Genomic DNA, 14,082 nt, shown 5'->3' with positions numbered 1-14,082 from the left:
CTCCGAGCATAGCATATGTAATGGCTTCCAATGAAACTGTGATTTGTGAGCAGGATTTTTAAATCTGCATCATCCCCTTCATATTGGCCCACCTGTCAAAAGAAGCCCTTGTTTAGAAACCAAATGGAGCAGCAAGGCCAATTTACAATGGGCAAGTTTTGTTATACATGTGCAGCACAACTGAAACAAGGACAAAGATTTGGATAGGCAAAGAGGCACGGAAATTTCTGATATCTGTAACCATCTATGGGAAAGGAGTGCCATGGCTATTATACTGTGTCTGCTTGCTAGCATGTGTGAAAACGGCTCATGTTTTTGAAAATTAAAAATCTCAACAGACAGGGTAGTAAAACTGAGGGTGAGCACTTTTCATTCTTAAAGAGAGAACATTTGCAAAGTTTAATTGCAAATATAACTAGATTATGACTCTTGCACACACTAAGATGCGGTCGAAATTTTATGGTCAGGTTTAGGTCATCATCAGAATTTGCATCTCTCTGGGAAACTGAAGACTTTCTGTTGAGACAACTCGTGCTTCCTTTAAGCACTTATCATAGAATGGTTACAGCATAGGAGGTGGCCACTGGGTCCATTGCGTCCATGCCAATTGTCTGCAACTCTGCTAGTCCTACTCCCTACCCTTTTCCCATAGCCTTGATATGCAATTCTCTTGTGATTGTCAAAATTGAGTCTGCCTCTGTAACACACTCATCCCAGGTCCTAACCACTCACCGCTTAAAAGATTTCTTCATCATGTCACCATTGTTCTTTCACCAATCACCTTAAACTTTTGCTCTCTAGTTCGCAACCCATCCAGCAAGAGCGACAGTTTCTCCTTATCTAGTCTGTCTAGGCCCATCAATTTTGAATGCCTCTGTAAAATCTCCTCTCAACATTCTTCTTCTCTAACAATCCCAGCTTCTCCAATCTAATTGAAGTCCCTCATCCATGGAATCATTCTTGCGTCTTTACTGCACCCTCTCTAAACACATCCTTCCCGAAGTCAACTTCCCAGAATTGGACATAATACTCCCCAGTTGAGGCAGAATGAGATTCACCATAACATTCATACATTTTTACTTTTTGCCTCTATTAATGAAGCTCGGGATCCGATATGCCTTTTTAACTACTGTCTCAAACTGCCCTACCACCTTAAACTATTTGCGCACAGAGTCCCCAGGTCTCTCTGCTCCCACTCCCCCTGTAGAATTGTATTGTTTATTTTATATTGCTTATTCTTACCAAAACTTATTACTTCTCTGCATCGCGGTGAAGGAGTCAGCATCGCGGTGAAGCAGTCTGGGAAGAGTGTCCTGCAGTCAGCATCGCGGTGAAGCAGTCTGGGAAGAGTGTCCTGCTGTCAGCATCGCGGTGAAGCAGTCTGGGAAGAGTGTCCTGCAGTCAGTTCTTGTTGAAAATAACAAGAGTGACATCACAAGACAGCGTGAGAGAGCGGCGGAGAGATCAGAACCAGCGCGAGAGCGGGGAAGTTTCAAAAAGTGACGTCAGCACAAAGGTGAGAGCCGATTGGTGAGTGCCGATTGGTGAGTAGTGGGTAAGAGTTTTTCTCCAGTTTAAAATAGATTAAGCTAAGGAATGGTAAGAATTCTAGTTTTTATTTAAAGTATATAAATAATTTAGCTTTTCTTACTCTATTTAACTTAAAGTTAGGGGTTTTCTTTCAACCAGAGGCATAGCAGGACAGCTCAGTCCCGTGTTATGTACCGCCTGCAACATGTGGGAAGTCCTAGACGCTCCTTGCGCTCTGACCGATCACGTGTGCAGGAAGTACCACCAGCCGCGGCTATTTGAGCTCCGAGTTTCGGCACTGAGGTGCATCTGCGAGGCTGTGTGTTTCGTGGATAGCACGTTTTTAGACGTGGTCACCGCACAGCTTACGGAAGTGCAGACAGAGAGAGAATGGGTGACCATCAGTCAGAAGAAAGGTGTCAGGTAGGTAGTTAGTAAATCCAAAGGGTGCATCTTGCTCGAGAACCGTTTTTGTGTGTTGGAAAACGGAGAGAGTGATGGTTCCTCTGGGGAGTGTAGCTACGCTCATGGCACTGAGTGGCTCAGCTGCACAGGGGGAGGAAAAAGAGGGGAAGAGCAACAGTGATAGGAGACTCGAGAGTAAGGCATTTCTGCGGCTGTAGACATGATCCAGGATGGCATGTTGCTTCCCTGGTGCCAGGGTCAAGGATGTCACTGAACAGCTGCAGGGCATTCTAAAAGGGGAGGGCAAACAGACAGAGGTCGTGGTAAATATTGGTACCAACGACTTAGGTAGAAAGAGGGATGAGGTCCTGCAAGCAGAATTTAGGGAGCTAGGAAGCAGATCAAAAAACAGGATCTCAAAGATAATAATCTCTGGATTACTTACGTTGCCACGTGCTAGTGAGTATAGAAATAGGAGGTTAGTCCAAATGAATGTGTGGCTGGAGGGATGGTGCAGGAGGGAGGGCTTTAGATTTCTGGGACATTGGGACTGTTTCAGGGGGCGGTGGGATCTGTACAAGGCGGACAGGTTGCACCTGAACCGGAATGGGACCAACATCCTTGCGGGGAGGTTTGCTAATGCTGTTGGGGAGGATTTAAACTAACTTGGCAGGAGGATGGGATCCTGAGAGGAGGTTCAGCAAGGGGAGATGCAAAGCCAAAATTAGAAGAGAGCAAGTGAGTCTGGAAGGCATAGAAATTATAGGCCAGTTTAGGCACAAGGGAGTTTGGCAAGGTTGGATGGTATTTATTTGAATGCAAAGAGTATGACGAATAAGGCAGATGAGTTGAGGGCACAAATGAACACATGGAAGTATGATGTCACTGCTGTCACAGAGACATCGTTGAGAGAGGGGCAGGATTGGCAGCTCAATATTCCAAGATATAGGGTCTTCAGGCGAGACAGGAGGAGGAAAAAGAGGGGGTATCACAATATTGATCAAGGAATCAATTACAACAGTAAGTAGGGATGACTTCTTAGGCTCCTCAATTAAGTCTTATGGGCAGAACTGAAAAACAAAAAAAGGAGCAATCACATTGCTGGGAGTGTACCACAGGCCCCCAAAAAAATCAGAAATAAAAGAGCAGATATGTAGGCAAATTTCAGAGGAGTGTAAAAATAATAGGGTAGTAATTGACGGGGATTTCAACTTCCCCAGCATTTACTGGGTTAGTCATAGCGTGGTAGGGAGCGGAATTCTTAAAATGCATCCAGGAGAGTATTTTAAGCCAGGACGTAAAAGGTCCTATAAGAGAGGGGGCGGTCGGTCCTGAACTTAATTTTAGGGAATGAAGCCGGGCAAGTGGTAGAGGTATCAGTGGGAGAAAATTTTGCAGGTAGTGATCATAACTCCATTAGGTTCAAGGTTGTTATGGAAAAGGACAAGGATGGGGCCAGAAATCAGTTCTAAATTGGGGAAGGCCGATTTTAATGAGATCAGATATGATTTGGCCAGAGTGGACTGGGAGCAGCTACTTTCAGGTAAATCTGCGTCAGAGCAGTGGGACTCATTCGAGAAGAAAATAGGGAGAATACAGGGCCAACATATTCCAATAAAGACAAAGGGTGGGACCAACAAATCCAGGGAACCTTGGATGTCGAGGGATATATAGGATTGGATAAAGAGAAAAAGGGAGGCTTATGGCAGATATCGACGGCTCAAAACAGTGGAAGCCCTAGAGGAGTATAGAATGTGTGGGGAGGAACTTAAAAAGGAAATTAGGAGAGCAAAAAGGGGGCATGATAAAACATTGGCAGGTAAAATAAAGGAAAATCCAAAGTTATTTTACAAGTACATTAAGAGTAAGAGGATAACTAGGGAAAGAGTAGGGCCCATTAAGGACCATAGTGGTAATTTGTGTGTGGAGCTGGAAGGCGTAGGCAGGGTTCTAAATGAATACTTAATGTCGGTGTTCACAAGTGAGAGGGATGATATGGGTATGGAAATCAGGCAGAAGGACTGTGATATAATTAAAGAAGTTAGCATAGAAAGGGAGGAGGTTCTAAGTGGTCTGGCAGGCTTAAAAGTAAATAAATCTGCAGGCCTGGATGAAATGTATCCCAGGCTGTTGAGTCAGGCAAGGGAGGAGAAAGCAGGGGCACTGCCAATAATTTTCAATACCTCGCTGGCCACAGGAGATGTGCCAGAGGACTGGAGGACAACCAATGTGGTACCGTTATTCAAGAAGGGAGAAAGGGATAAACCAGGGAACTACAGGCCAGTCAATCTAATCTCAGTGGTGGGGAAACTATTCTGAGGGACAGAATTAATCTACACTTGGAGAGGCAGGGATTAATCAGGACAGTCAGCATGGTTTTGTTAAGTGGAAGTCATGTCTGACCAATTTGATTGAATTTTTCGAAGAGGTGACCAGGTGTGTAGATGAGCGCAATACATTTGACGTAGTCTACTTGGACTTCAGCAAGGCTTTTGAAAAGGTCCCGCATGGGAGACTGATAACGAAAGTAAAAGCCCATGGGATCCAAGGCAATTTGGCAAATTGGATCCAGAATTGGCTGAGTGGCAGGAAGCAGAGGGTGATGGTCGAGGGGTGTTTTTGTGACTGGATGCCTGTGTCCAGTGGGATTCCACAGGGATCAGTGTTGGGGTCCCTTTGCTGTTTGTGCTATATATAAATGATTTAGATTTGAATGTAGGAGGGTTGATCAGTAAGTTCGCGGATGACGCGAAAATTGGTGGGGTGGTAAATAGTGAGGAGGATAGCCTTAGATTACAGAAGGGTATAGACGGGCTGGTCAGATGGGCTGATTAGCGGCAAATGGAACTTAATCTGGATAAGTGTGAGGTGATGCACTGGGGCAGGACAAACAAGGCATGGGAATACACGATGAATTGTAGGACCCTGGGAAATACCGGGGATCAGGGGGACCTTGATATGCATGTCCACCAGTTCCTTAAGCTAGCGGGACAGATAGATAAGGTGGTTAAGAAGGTCTATGGTGTACTTGCCTTTATTAGCCGAGGCATAGCATATAAGAGCAGGAAAGTTATGCTGGAACTGTATAAAATGCTGGTTAGGCCACAGCTAGAGTATTGCGTGCAGTTCTGGAATCTACATTATAGGAAGGATGTGATTGCACTAGAGAGTGCAGAGGAGATTTACCAGGATGTTGCCTGGGCTGGAGAGTTTTAGTTATGAGGAAAGATTGGATAGACGGGTTATTTTCCCTGGAGCAGAGATGATTGAGGTGTATAAAATTGAGGGGCATAGATAGGGTAGACAGGGAGGAACTTTTCCCTTTGGTGGAGGGATCAATAACCAGGGGCCATAGATTTAAGGTAAAAGGCAGGAGGTTTAGAGGGGATGTGAGGAAGAATTTTTTCACCCAGAGGGTGGTGGGAATCTGGAACTCACTGCCTGAAAGGGTGGTAGAGGCAGAAACCCTCATAACATTTAAAGTAGTATTTGGATGTGCACTTGCGATGCTGTGGCATGGTATACAAGGCTATGGACCTAGTGCTGGAAAATAGGATTAGAACAGTTAGGTACTTGTTTGTCTGGTGCAGACTCGATGGGCCGAAGGGCCTTTTTCTGTGAAGTAGATCTCCATGACTATGACTCTAAACTTCATCTGCCAGTACCTCAGCCATGCCCTCTGCCTTCATGCATAGATGCCCTTTTTTGGTCCTAATCAGCCCCAACCCTTTTCTTACCACCCTTTTATTACTTATATGCCTATGGAAGATTTTTGGATTCCCTCTTACGTTACCTGCCAGTCAATTTTCATATTCTGTTTTTGTGCCTCATTTTTGTTCACTCCCCTCTGAATTTCCTATATTCAGCCTTGTTCTCACTTCTATTATAAACCTGAAATCTGTCATATGCACCTTTTACTCTGCTTCATCTTACTCTCTCTCAGGGAGCTCTGGCTTTTGTTGCCCCAACTTTCCTGCTCCTGAGAATGTACCTCAATTGTAGCCGAACTATCTCCTCTTTAAAGGCAGCCCATTGTCTAATTACGATTTTGCATGTTAAACTTTGGTTCCACTTTACCTGGGGCAGATCTGTTTCCAACCCACTGAAATTGGCCCTCCTCCCATTAAGAAATTTTACTCTAGATTGCTCTTTGTCCTTCTCAATGGCTAATCTAAACTTTATGGGCAGGATCTTCTGGTCGGAGAGCGGGGGCAGGGCCCACTCGCTGACGCGTAAAATGACGCAGGGTGACGTCATGTGAAAATCTCGAAACTTGTATTTTCAGGTCGGCGGGCGCACAGATGACTCGGCTGCGTGCCCGTCGACCTGTCAACGGCCTATTGAGGTCATTGGAAAAACTAATTAAGGTAATTAATGGACCTGCATGTCCAACCTTAAGGTTGGCGGGCAGGCCAGGGGCCCTGGCGGGCTTCAGAAAAAGCATGAAACCTCATCCTGTTTCATGAGGGTATTTACATTTTTATCAAATCTTTCAATAGAAGTTATGGACATGTCCCAACTCATGTGACTGTGTCACATGAGGGGACGCCAGGGAAATTTTAAAAAATCATTTCTATTAAAATTTTTTTAATTCCGAGCCGATCTCCGAGGTAGCACTTGGCCTCAGGGACATCTGTGAGCTCTTACGTGCGCATGCGCGGAAGAGCGCACTCCCGGCTGAGGGAATCCCCCCCACCCCCAGCCCGCCCGCATGCATGGAGTGCATAACGCTTCCTGGCAGACGTCAGGTTGGGCAGGCCTTAATTGACCTGCCCATGTAAAATGGGGTGGGGCCGATCGGAGGCGCACCCACTCCTGCACCCCCCCCACCAAGATTTTTCCCTATGATATGATGATCTCTGTCCCCAACCCCAAGTGGCAGTTGATTCACCTGACCCACCTCATTTTGCAGCACTACATCCATAGGGTAATTACAAACCCCATTATTACTATCTGTGGTTTTTTTGCACCCCTCATTTTTTTTCAAATTTGCTCCTCTGTATTTTTCCCACTAGTTGATGGCCTTGACCCCTTAGAACATACTTTCTCAGCAGCACAATAATATTCTCCTTAATCAATACTGCCACCCCTTCAACTTTTCTCCTTCCCTGTCTTTTCTGAACATCCTTGTATCCAGAAAAATTTAGTATCTAGTCAAAATAGGTGGGAATGCTGGTGGTGAGGATGACACAACCTATCTATATCCCTCTGTAGACTCCTTAAGCAGGAAAAAACTTGGCAGATGAAATATAATGTGGGAAAATGTTTAGGCAGGAAGAATAGAGGAGCTGAATATTATTTAAATGGAGAAAGACTGCAGAAAGCTGCAGCACAGAAGGATTTGGGAGTCCTTGTGCATGAATCCCAAAAAGCTAACATACAGGTTCAACAGGTAATAGGGAAGGCAAATGGAATGTTGGCCTTTATTTCAAAGGGAATGGAGTATAAAAAATAGGGAAATCTTGCTAAAACTATACAAGGCACTACTTAGACCACACCCAGAATACTGTGAACAGTTTTGGTCCCCTTATCTAAGCAACGATATATTGGCATTGGAGGCAGTCCAGAGAAGGTTCTCTAGGTTGATCCTGAGTATGGAGGGATTTTCTTACAAGTAGAGGTTGAGTAGGTTGTGCCTGTACTCATTGGAGTTTAGAAGAATGAGAGGAGACCTTATTGAAACATATAAGATTCTTAGGGAGCTTGACAGGGTAGATGCTGAGAGTTTGTTTCCCCTTGTGGGAGAGTCTAGGACCAGGGGGCATAATCTCAGAGTAAGGGGGCACCCATTTAAAACAGATGAGGAGGAATTTCTTCTCTGAGGGTAGTGAATCTGTGGAATTCTTTACTGCAGAGGGCTGTAGAAGCTAGGTCATTAAGTATACTCACGGTTGAGATAGACAGATTTTTAATCAGCAAAGGAATCAAGGGTTATGGGGAAATGGCACGAAAGTGGAGTTGAGGATTATAAAATCAGCCATGATCTCATTGAATGGCAGAGCAGGCTCAATGGGCCGAATGGCCTACTTATGCTCCTTCAACTTATTGTCTTATAGTCTAGCCTTTTAAAAAAAAAATCAGTCTCCATTATCACCACAACATGAATTATGCACGCAGGCAGAGGACATAACTGATATATTAAATAAATACTTTGCATATGTCTTTATCAAGGAAGAAGATGGTACCCAAAGCCATGGAGAATGAGGAGGTAATTCAGACACTAGAAGGGCTTAAAGCTAATAAGGAGGTGGTATTTGATTGGCTGTCTGTACTTAAAGTGGTTAAAGCACCAGGACTGGATGAGGTGCATCCAAGGATACTGAGGGAAGTGAGTGTGGAAATTGGGGAGGCACTAGTCATAATTGTTCAGTCTTTCTTAGACTCGGGGGTGGTGTCAGAGGACTGGAAGACTGCAAGCACTACATACCTGTTCAAAAAGTGTGTAAACATAAGCTTAGCAACTACAGGCCAGTCAGTTTACCTTCATGATGGGGTAACTTAGGGCAACAATAATTTGGGACAAAATTAATAGTCACATGGACAAATATGGGTTAATTAAAGAAGCCAGCATGGATTTTTTAAGGGAAAATTGTGTTTAACTAGCTTGGAGCTTTTTGAAGAGGTAATAGAGAGGGCTGATAATGGCAAAGCTGTTTATGTGGTGTACATGGACTTCCAAAAGGTGTTTAATACAGTGCCACACAAAACACTTGTGAGCAAAGTTATAGCTTACGCAACAAAAGGAATAGTAGCAATATGGATATGGAATTGGCTGAGTGACAGAAAAAAGAGAACAGTGGTTAATGGATGTTTTGCAGGCAGGAAGATTTGTAGTGGCATTCCCCAGGGGTCAGTGTCGGGACAGTTGCTTTTCCTGATATACATTAATGACCTAAACATTGGCATATGGGGCATAATTTCAAAGTTTGCAGATGATACGAAACTTGGGAGCATTGTGAGCTGTGAGAATAGTGTAAACTTCAAAAATACAGAATGGGCGGACAGGTGGCAGATGAAGTTCAGAGTCTTTACAGTGCAGAAGGCGGCCATTTGGCCCATCGAGTCTGCACTGGCTCTCTGAAAGAGTATTCTATCTGAATTGCCTCCTTCTACACTAACATTTCTGTGACAACATCATATTCCCATGTGGTTATCTTGTACCTGCAGCTGATCAACCTGGTTTACCTTACTTCGTGCAGAGGCGTTTAAACATGATTGGATACTCTGCTGAGGCAATCACTTCACTATATTAATGTGCCACTTTCCCACAAATTCCACACTGGCCATGACATAGCTTCGCCAAGTGAATTTAGTGCCAGTTCTGCGTTAGCCCATGAGGACTGAGAATTGGATGAAGGCTGCATGAACTCAATGACATAGGGCCCTTACACCAACAGACAGAAGAGACTTTCTTTCCACTAGTCTGGGTAACATTTAATGCCAAGTTTCAGAAGTGAAGGGGCAGTGTCTAAGATGTCACTATCACTCAGTCCCTGTAAGTATGATTATTATTTCTTATTATAGTTGCAATATTCAAACATACTACTCATGTAAAAGCTAGTCCTACTAACGAAGTATCAAGTGATTGAAATGGGGAGCAGGTGAAATCTAACATTGTTTCAAAGCAGTTGAACAGGTACTTGAGGGCAAGGAACTCGCAGGGTTATGCACAAAAAGTGGGGTTGCAGGAATAAGCATGATTGTTCTTTCAAAAAGCCAGCACAGACACTCTTTCTGTGCTGTAAATTTCTATGACTCCATCTTCAACCTACAGGAGCACCATTTGTATAAACAATTCAAATATTTGAAGGGGTACAATTGAAATTGAAAGTAATTTCTGTGAAGGATTAATTTCCTGCTGGGGTAGCTCTCCATTGGTGTCAGGCTTCCACCAGTACCTTACCCACATATGATAGTTACCAATGAGGGTTAGTGAATGAGAGGGCAGGGGCAAGAGCAGAACTTGGACACATCACGATGGGAGCCCAATCCAACCTTCACCCAGAACCCAGTACAGGCCATTATAAAGCAATCAGGTGTGCTAATCCTGGCTAATTTCCTGTTCTCTATCCCAGGACACTAAGGCCAAATTTGGTACCTGTAGATCAAAATTCAACTAAAAAAATGTTCATTAAAGATGATATACACTGTCCACAGCTTTGTAAGAGATGTTTCAGAATGTGCAGAGGTTAATCATAAAACTGGTCTCATCTGAAAGCCTTCTCCTCCAAATTAAAACCTAAAATTGATTTAAATCCAGGTGTAAAATTGCTCAAAGAGTCTTAAAGCACAAAGTATTATGATTAAAATTAAGATTGTACATTTTGCCCATAACACTTACATATATCACACTTGACCTGATTGGCTGATACTAGCTTTTTAGGTCAGCTCAGTATCCAATGTGTGGAAACAATCGCTACATTTAGAAGTCTCTCAATCCAACTACTGAGAAATCTACAAATGGACTCTGTCTAATATACACACACTCACCTCACAGGGACACAATCTACTTCGCAAAACTCGGAAGCCTTCAGCAGAGGCTGGCTTAGGGACCCTAAAGTGCATGGGAGTACTGCTGGAATATAATCAGTTAAAAGTGCACAATTTACCTGTCCTGAATACTGTAAATGTTTACCTGCTCGGTCACAACTTCAGGATGTCCCAAGCTGTTTTAGATCCAGCGATTACATTTGGAGTGTAGTCACTACTATCATATAGGCTAGGGCAATGACCAGTTTAAGCACAAAGAGCAAATGAACAAAACACTAGTTGATTTTTTTGTGTGGTATTGGTTCAGGGAGGAATGCTGGCCAGCTGAATTTTCTGCTCTTCTTCAAATAGTGTCAAATAGGAATCTTGGACATTCTCCCGAGCAAGTAGACAAAGCCTAGAGTTAAAGTCTCATTGAAACTGCACTGAAATGTCAGCCTTGATTATCCAACCCTGATGTGGGCTGGAATACCAACCATCTCATTCAGGAGTTTTAAAAAAATCTCAGGCTGCAATTCCTGCCTCTATGGCCACACTTATTGCTCATTCCTCCATAGCAATTTTTATTCAAATACCAACTTAACTCATGGGGCATCCATTGGGAAGGGCAGGCCTGAAGTATGGTTGTGATGGTTAGTTGCCAAAATGGAGCAATGCTTAGTATGATCTGTCCCATTAAAATCATTACTCAATGGCTTCCTTAGGAATAATGCTCTAACTAAGCACATCCTGGGGTCAATTCAAAGTTACTTCTTACAGAAAGCTTCTATAAATTGGCAACTGCTTCTAAATACCAGATCCCAGATTACTCAAACAGACCACAGAAAGGTCAGCTACAATTAAAATTTTCCCCCTTTTTCAGATGCTTACAGTTTATACAATATATTTATTGTGTAATAAAGCAAACTGCACCTTTGTCAACATTTAGCTAATAGTTTCCACATCATTCATCAGCAGCTTTGGCATTTTCTGGAAGAATTTCAGTTTGCAATTTGGTTGCTCAGTCAATTTATTTTGGGGAAAATGGAAACACCCTGACCCCAGGATGTGCTTAGTTAGAGCACTTCCTCTTAAGGAAGCAGTTGAGTAACAGCCTTAAAGGGACACATCATAGTCAGCATTGCTCCATTTTAGCAGTTTCCCAGCACCCTTGAAGAAAACAGGACCCTGAACAAGGAGATGCTTGAAATTCCTCTTAAACACATCATAGACACCACTGAATCAGTTGAATCTGCTTTCCTGTCATGTTCAGCTGCTATTGTGCAGGAGGCAGATTCACACGAACCTTGCCAAAGAGTTCATGCTCCTTAGAATGACAGACTTTGTCTGAGAAAGAAAAACTTTCCATCCAGTTACTCCTTAGCCACCACTAAAACAGTGATAAGGATGCTTACACGTATATAGGCAGAGAGATAGACACAAAAAGGACTTGTGGACTAAGTGCACACCCAGAAATTACAGTCAAATTGAAAGGGTTGAGGTGCCTGAAAAAGAGTGCAAAGCAGTCCTTTATAGATTTCAGATTGACCATAATTTTTCAAATCATTGTTCCATGGCTAATCTGGACCAAACAAATAATTAAGCCCCACTGCCTTCAATATCATCAGCAACAAGACAGAAGGATTCAACACTGTAACACTGTCACTGTCATCCCAGCTCAAGAGTTGCAGAGAGAGAAAACAGCAAATGACCAGGCAGTAAGCCATGCAGTGGCCTAGTATGGATATCAGCAAGATTGTGCCTTTTCTCCCTTGAGTTACTCAGTAATTACTGTCTGCCCTCAACAAGAGCAGCATTTTTTAAAGGTTGGACAAGGGGATGGCCGCAGTAGGGGTTGGCAGGCACAGGTTCAGTATTCATCTTGTACATTCAAAGGGTTTCATTTTGAAAACTACTACTGTACTTCAATGATAAAAACAAAAAACTACTGCGGATGCTGGAAATCCAAAACAATTCATTCCAAAACAAAGCATTCGTTGCTCCCAATGCGGTCTCCTCTACATTGGAGAGACCAAACGCAAACTGGGCGACCGCTTTGCAGAACACCTGCGGTCTGTCCGCAAGAAAGACCCAAACCTCCCTGTCGCTTGCCATTTTAACACTCCACCCTGCTCTCTTGCCCACATGTCTGTCCTTGGCTTGCTGCATTGTTCCAGTGAAGCCCAACGCAAACTGGAGGAACAGCACCTCATCTTCTGACTAGGCACTTTACAGCCTTCCGGGCCGAATATTGAATTCAACAACTTTAGATCTTAAACTCCCTCCCCCTCCCTTTTTTTTTCAATAATTTATATAGATTTTTCTTTTCCCACCTATTTCCATTATTTTTAAATCTACAACTAATACCTTGTCAATCTTTCCACCCCACCCCCACTAGAGCTGTACCTTGAGTGTCCTGCCATCCATTCTTAATTAGCACATTCTCTTAGATAATATCACCACCTTCAACACCTCTTTGATCCTTTTGTCTGTGACATCTTTTGATTCTCTGCTCCTATCACTGCTTGCTTGTCCCTACAACCACCCCACCCTCAACTTCTCTCCCCCCGCCCCCCACCTTAAACCAGCTTATATTTCACCCCTCTCCTAACTACACTCAGTTCTGTTGAAGGGTCATTGGACTCGAAACGTCAACTCTTTTCTTCTCCACCGATGCTGCCAGACCTGCTGAGTTTTTCCAGGTAATTCTGTTTTTGTTTTTGTACTGTACTTCAATGTCCTGCTAGCTATCTCAGAATGAAAGAGCCCACAACTAATCTCAATCAGGACAATGTGGGAAAAAATAAACAGGCCTAAATTTTTCCCACGCTGTTTCTCAAAATGATCACCCACTCATCAGCAAGTGCTGAATTTCTTCCTGGCACTGCTGGGCATTGTACAACAAAATAAAGGAGTTAGTGATTTGTCAGGATTGACAATAGAAGAGATGGAAAAAGAGCATGTTGATTTCAAGTCCATCATTGGCAAAAAGACAGACAAATTTGTATTTATAAAGCACCTTTCATGACTTCTGGGAATCCCAAAGTGCTGTACAGACAAAGAAGCACTTTTGAGGTGTAGTCACTGTTGTAATGATGCAGCCAATTTGCCCACAAGGTGCACTGTGTTTTCAGTTGCTTTTAATGATACAGTCTCAATGTTGGAAGAGATTGTGCTGTATTGGCATCAATGCATAGTTCTCTCCCATTTACAATTCCATCCAAAGCCAGAAGCAGAGACGAGTCTGGCTAAAGTTAATGCTTTCCACAAGAATTGGACTACCACTGTTATTGGAACATGGCAATACAGACAGTATATAGTTTTAGTGTAAGTGACAGTGAGGAACCCCATCTTTGTCATCAGCTACAGAGTTGCATTATTTAAATACTGCACAGATTTTTATCCTAAACCTGGATCCCAGTGCTGTTTTTCTTTAAAAAAGACTAAAACGACTGACTGAAAACCAACAACTCAAATATCACAACCACAAACAAATAGGAGCCAGAAGACTGCCAACATTTCAGAGGATCACAATGATAAAGTGCACAAAGCCATTTGGCCCATTGTGCCTGCGCCAGCTCTTTGAAAAACTATCCACTTAATCTCACTCTCTCGCTCTTTCCCATGAGCTCTACAAAATTTTTCCCTTCCAGTATTTATCCACTTTTCCCCTTCAAG

General features: G+C 43.3%; 1 protein-coding gene across 12 annotated transcripts in view; it reads right to left on the bottom strand.

Moving 5' to 3' along the window:
* yaf2 (YY1 associated factor 2) overlaps positions 1–14,082 on the bottom strand; it is a 207,923-nt gene that overhangs the window by 68,938 nt on the left and 124,903 nt on the right. The window contains exon 1 of one of the 12 annotated variants that reach the window (XM_078568468.1): positions 1,243–1,407. The exons of the other annotated variants lie outside the window; for them this stretch is intronic. Within the exon in view, the coding sequence (XP_078424594.1) occupies positions 1,243–1,265 (23 nt within the window). The 5' untranslated portion in view covers positions 1,266–1,407. Of the gene's footprint in view, positions 1–1,242; positions 1,408–14,082 lie in introns of those variants that run through there. 12 annotated transcript variants of the gene reach the window in all.

This window comes from Cetorhinus maximus, chromosome 22, assembly GCF_964194155.1.
Source record: "Cetorhinus maximus chromosome 22, sCetMax3.hap1.1, whole genome shotgun sequence".
Taxonomy (NCBI): Eukaryota; Metazoa; Chordata; class Chondrichthyes; order Lamniformes; family Cetorhinidae; genus Cetorhinus; species Cetorhinus maximus.
The sequence above is the reverse complement of the archived record's forward strand: the minus strand, read 5'-3'. Positions and strand labels throughout refer to the sequence as shown.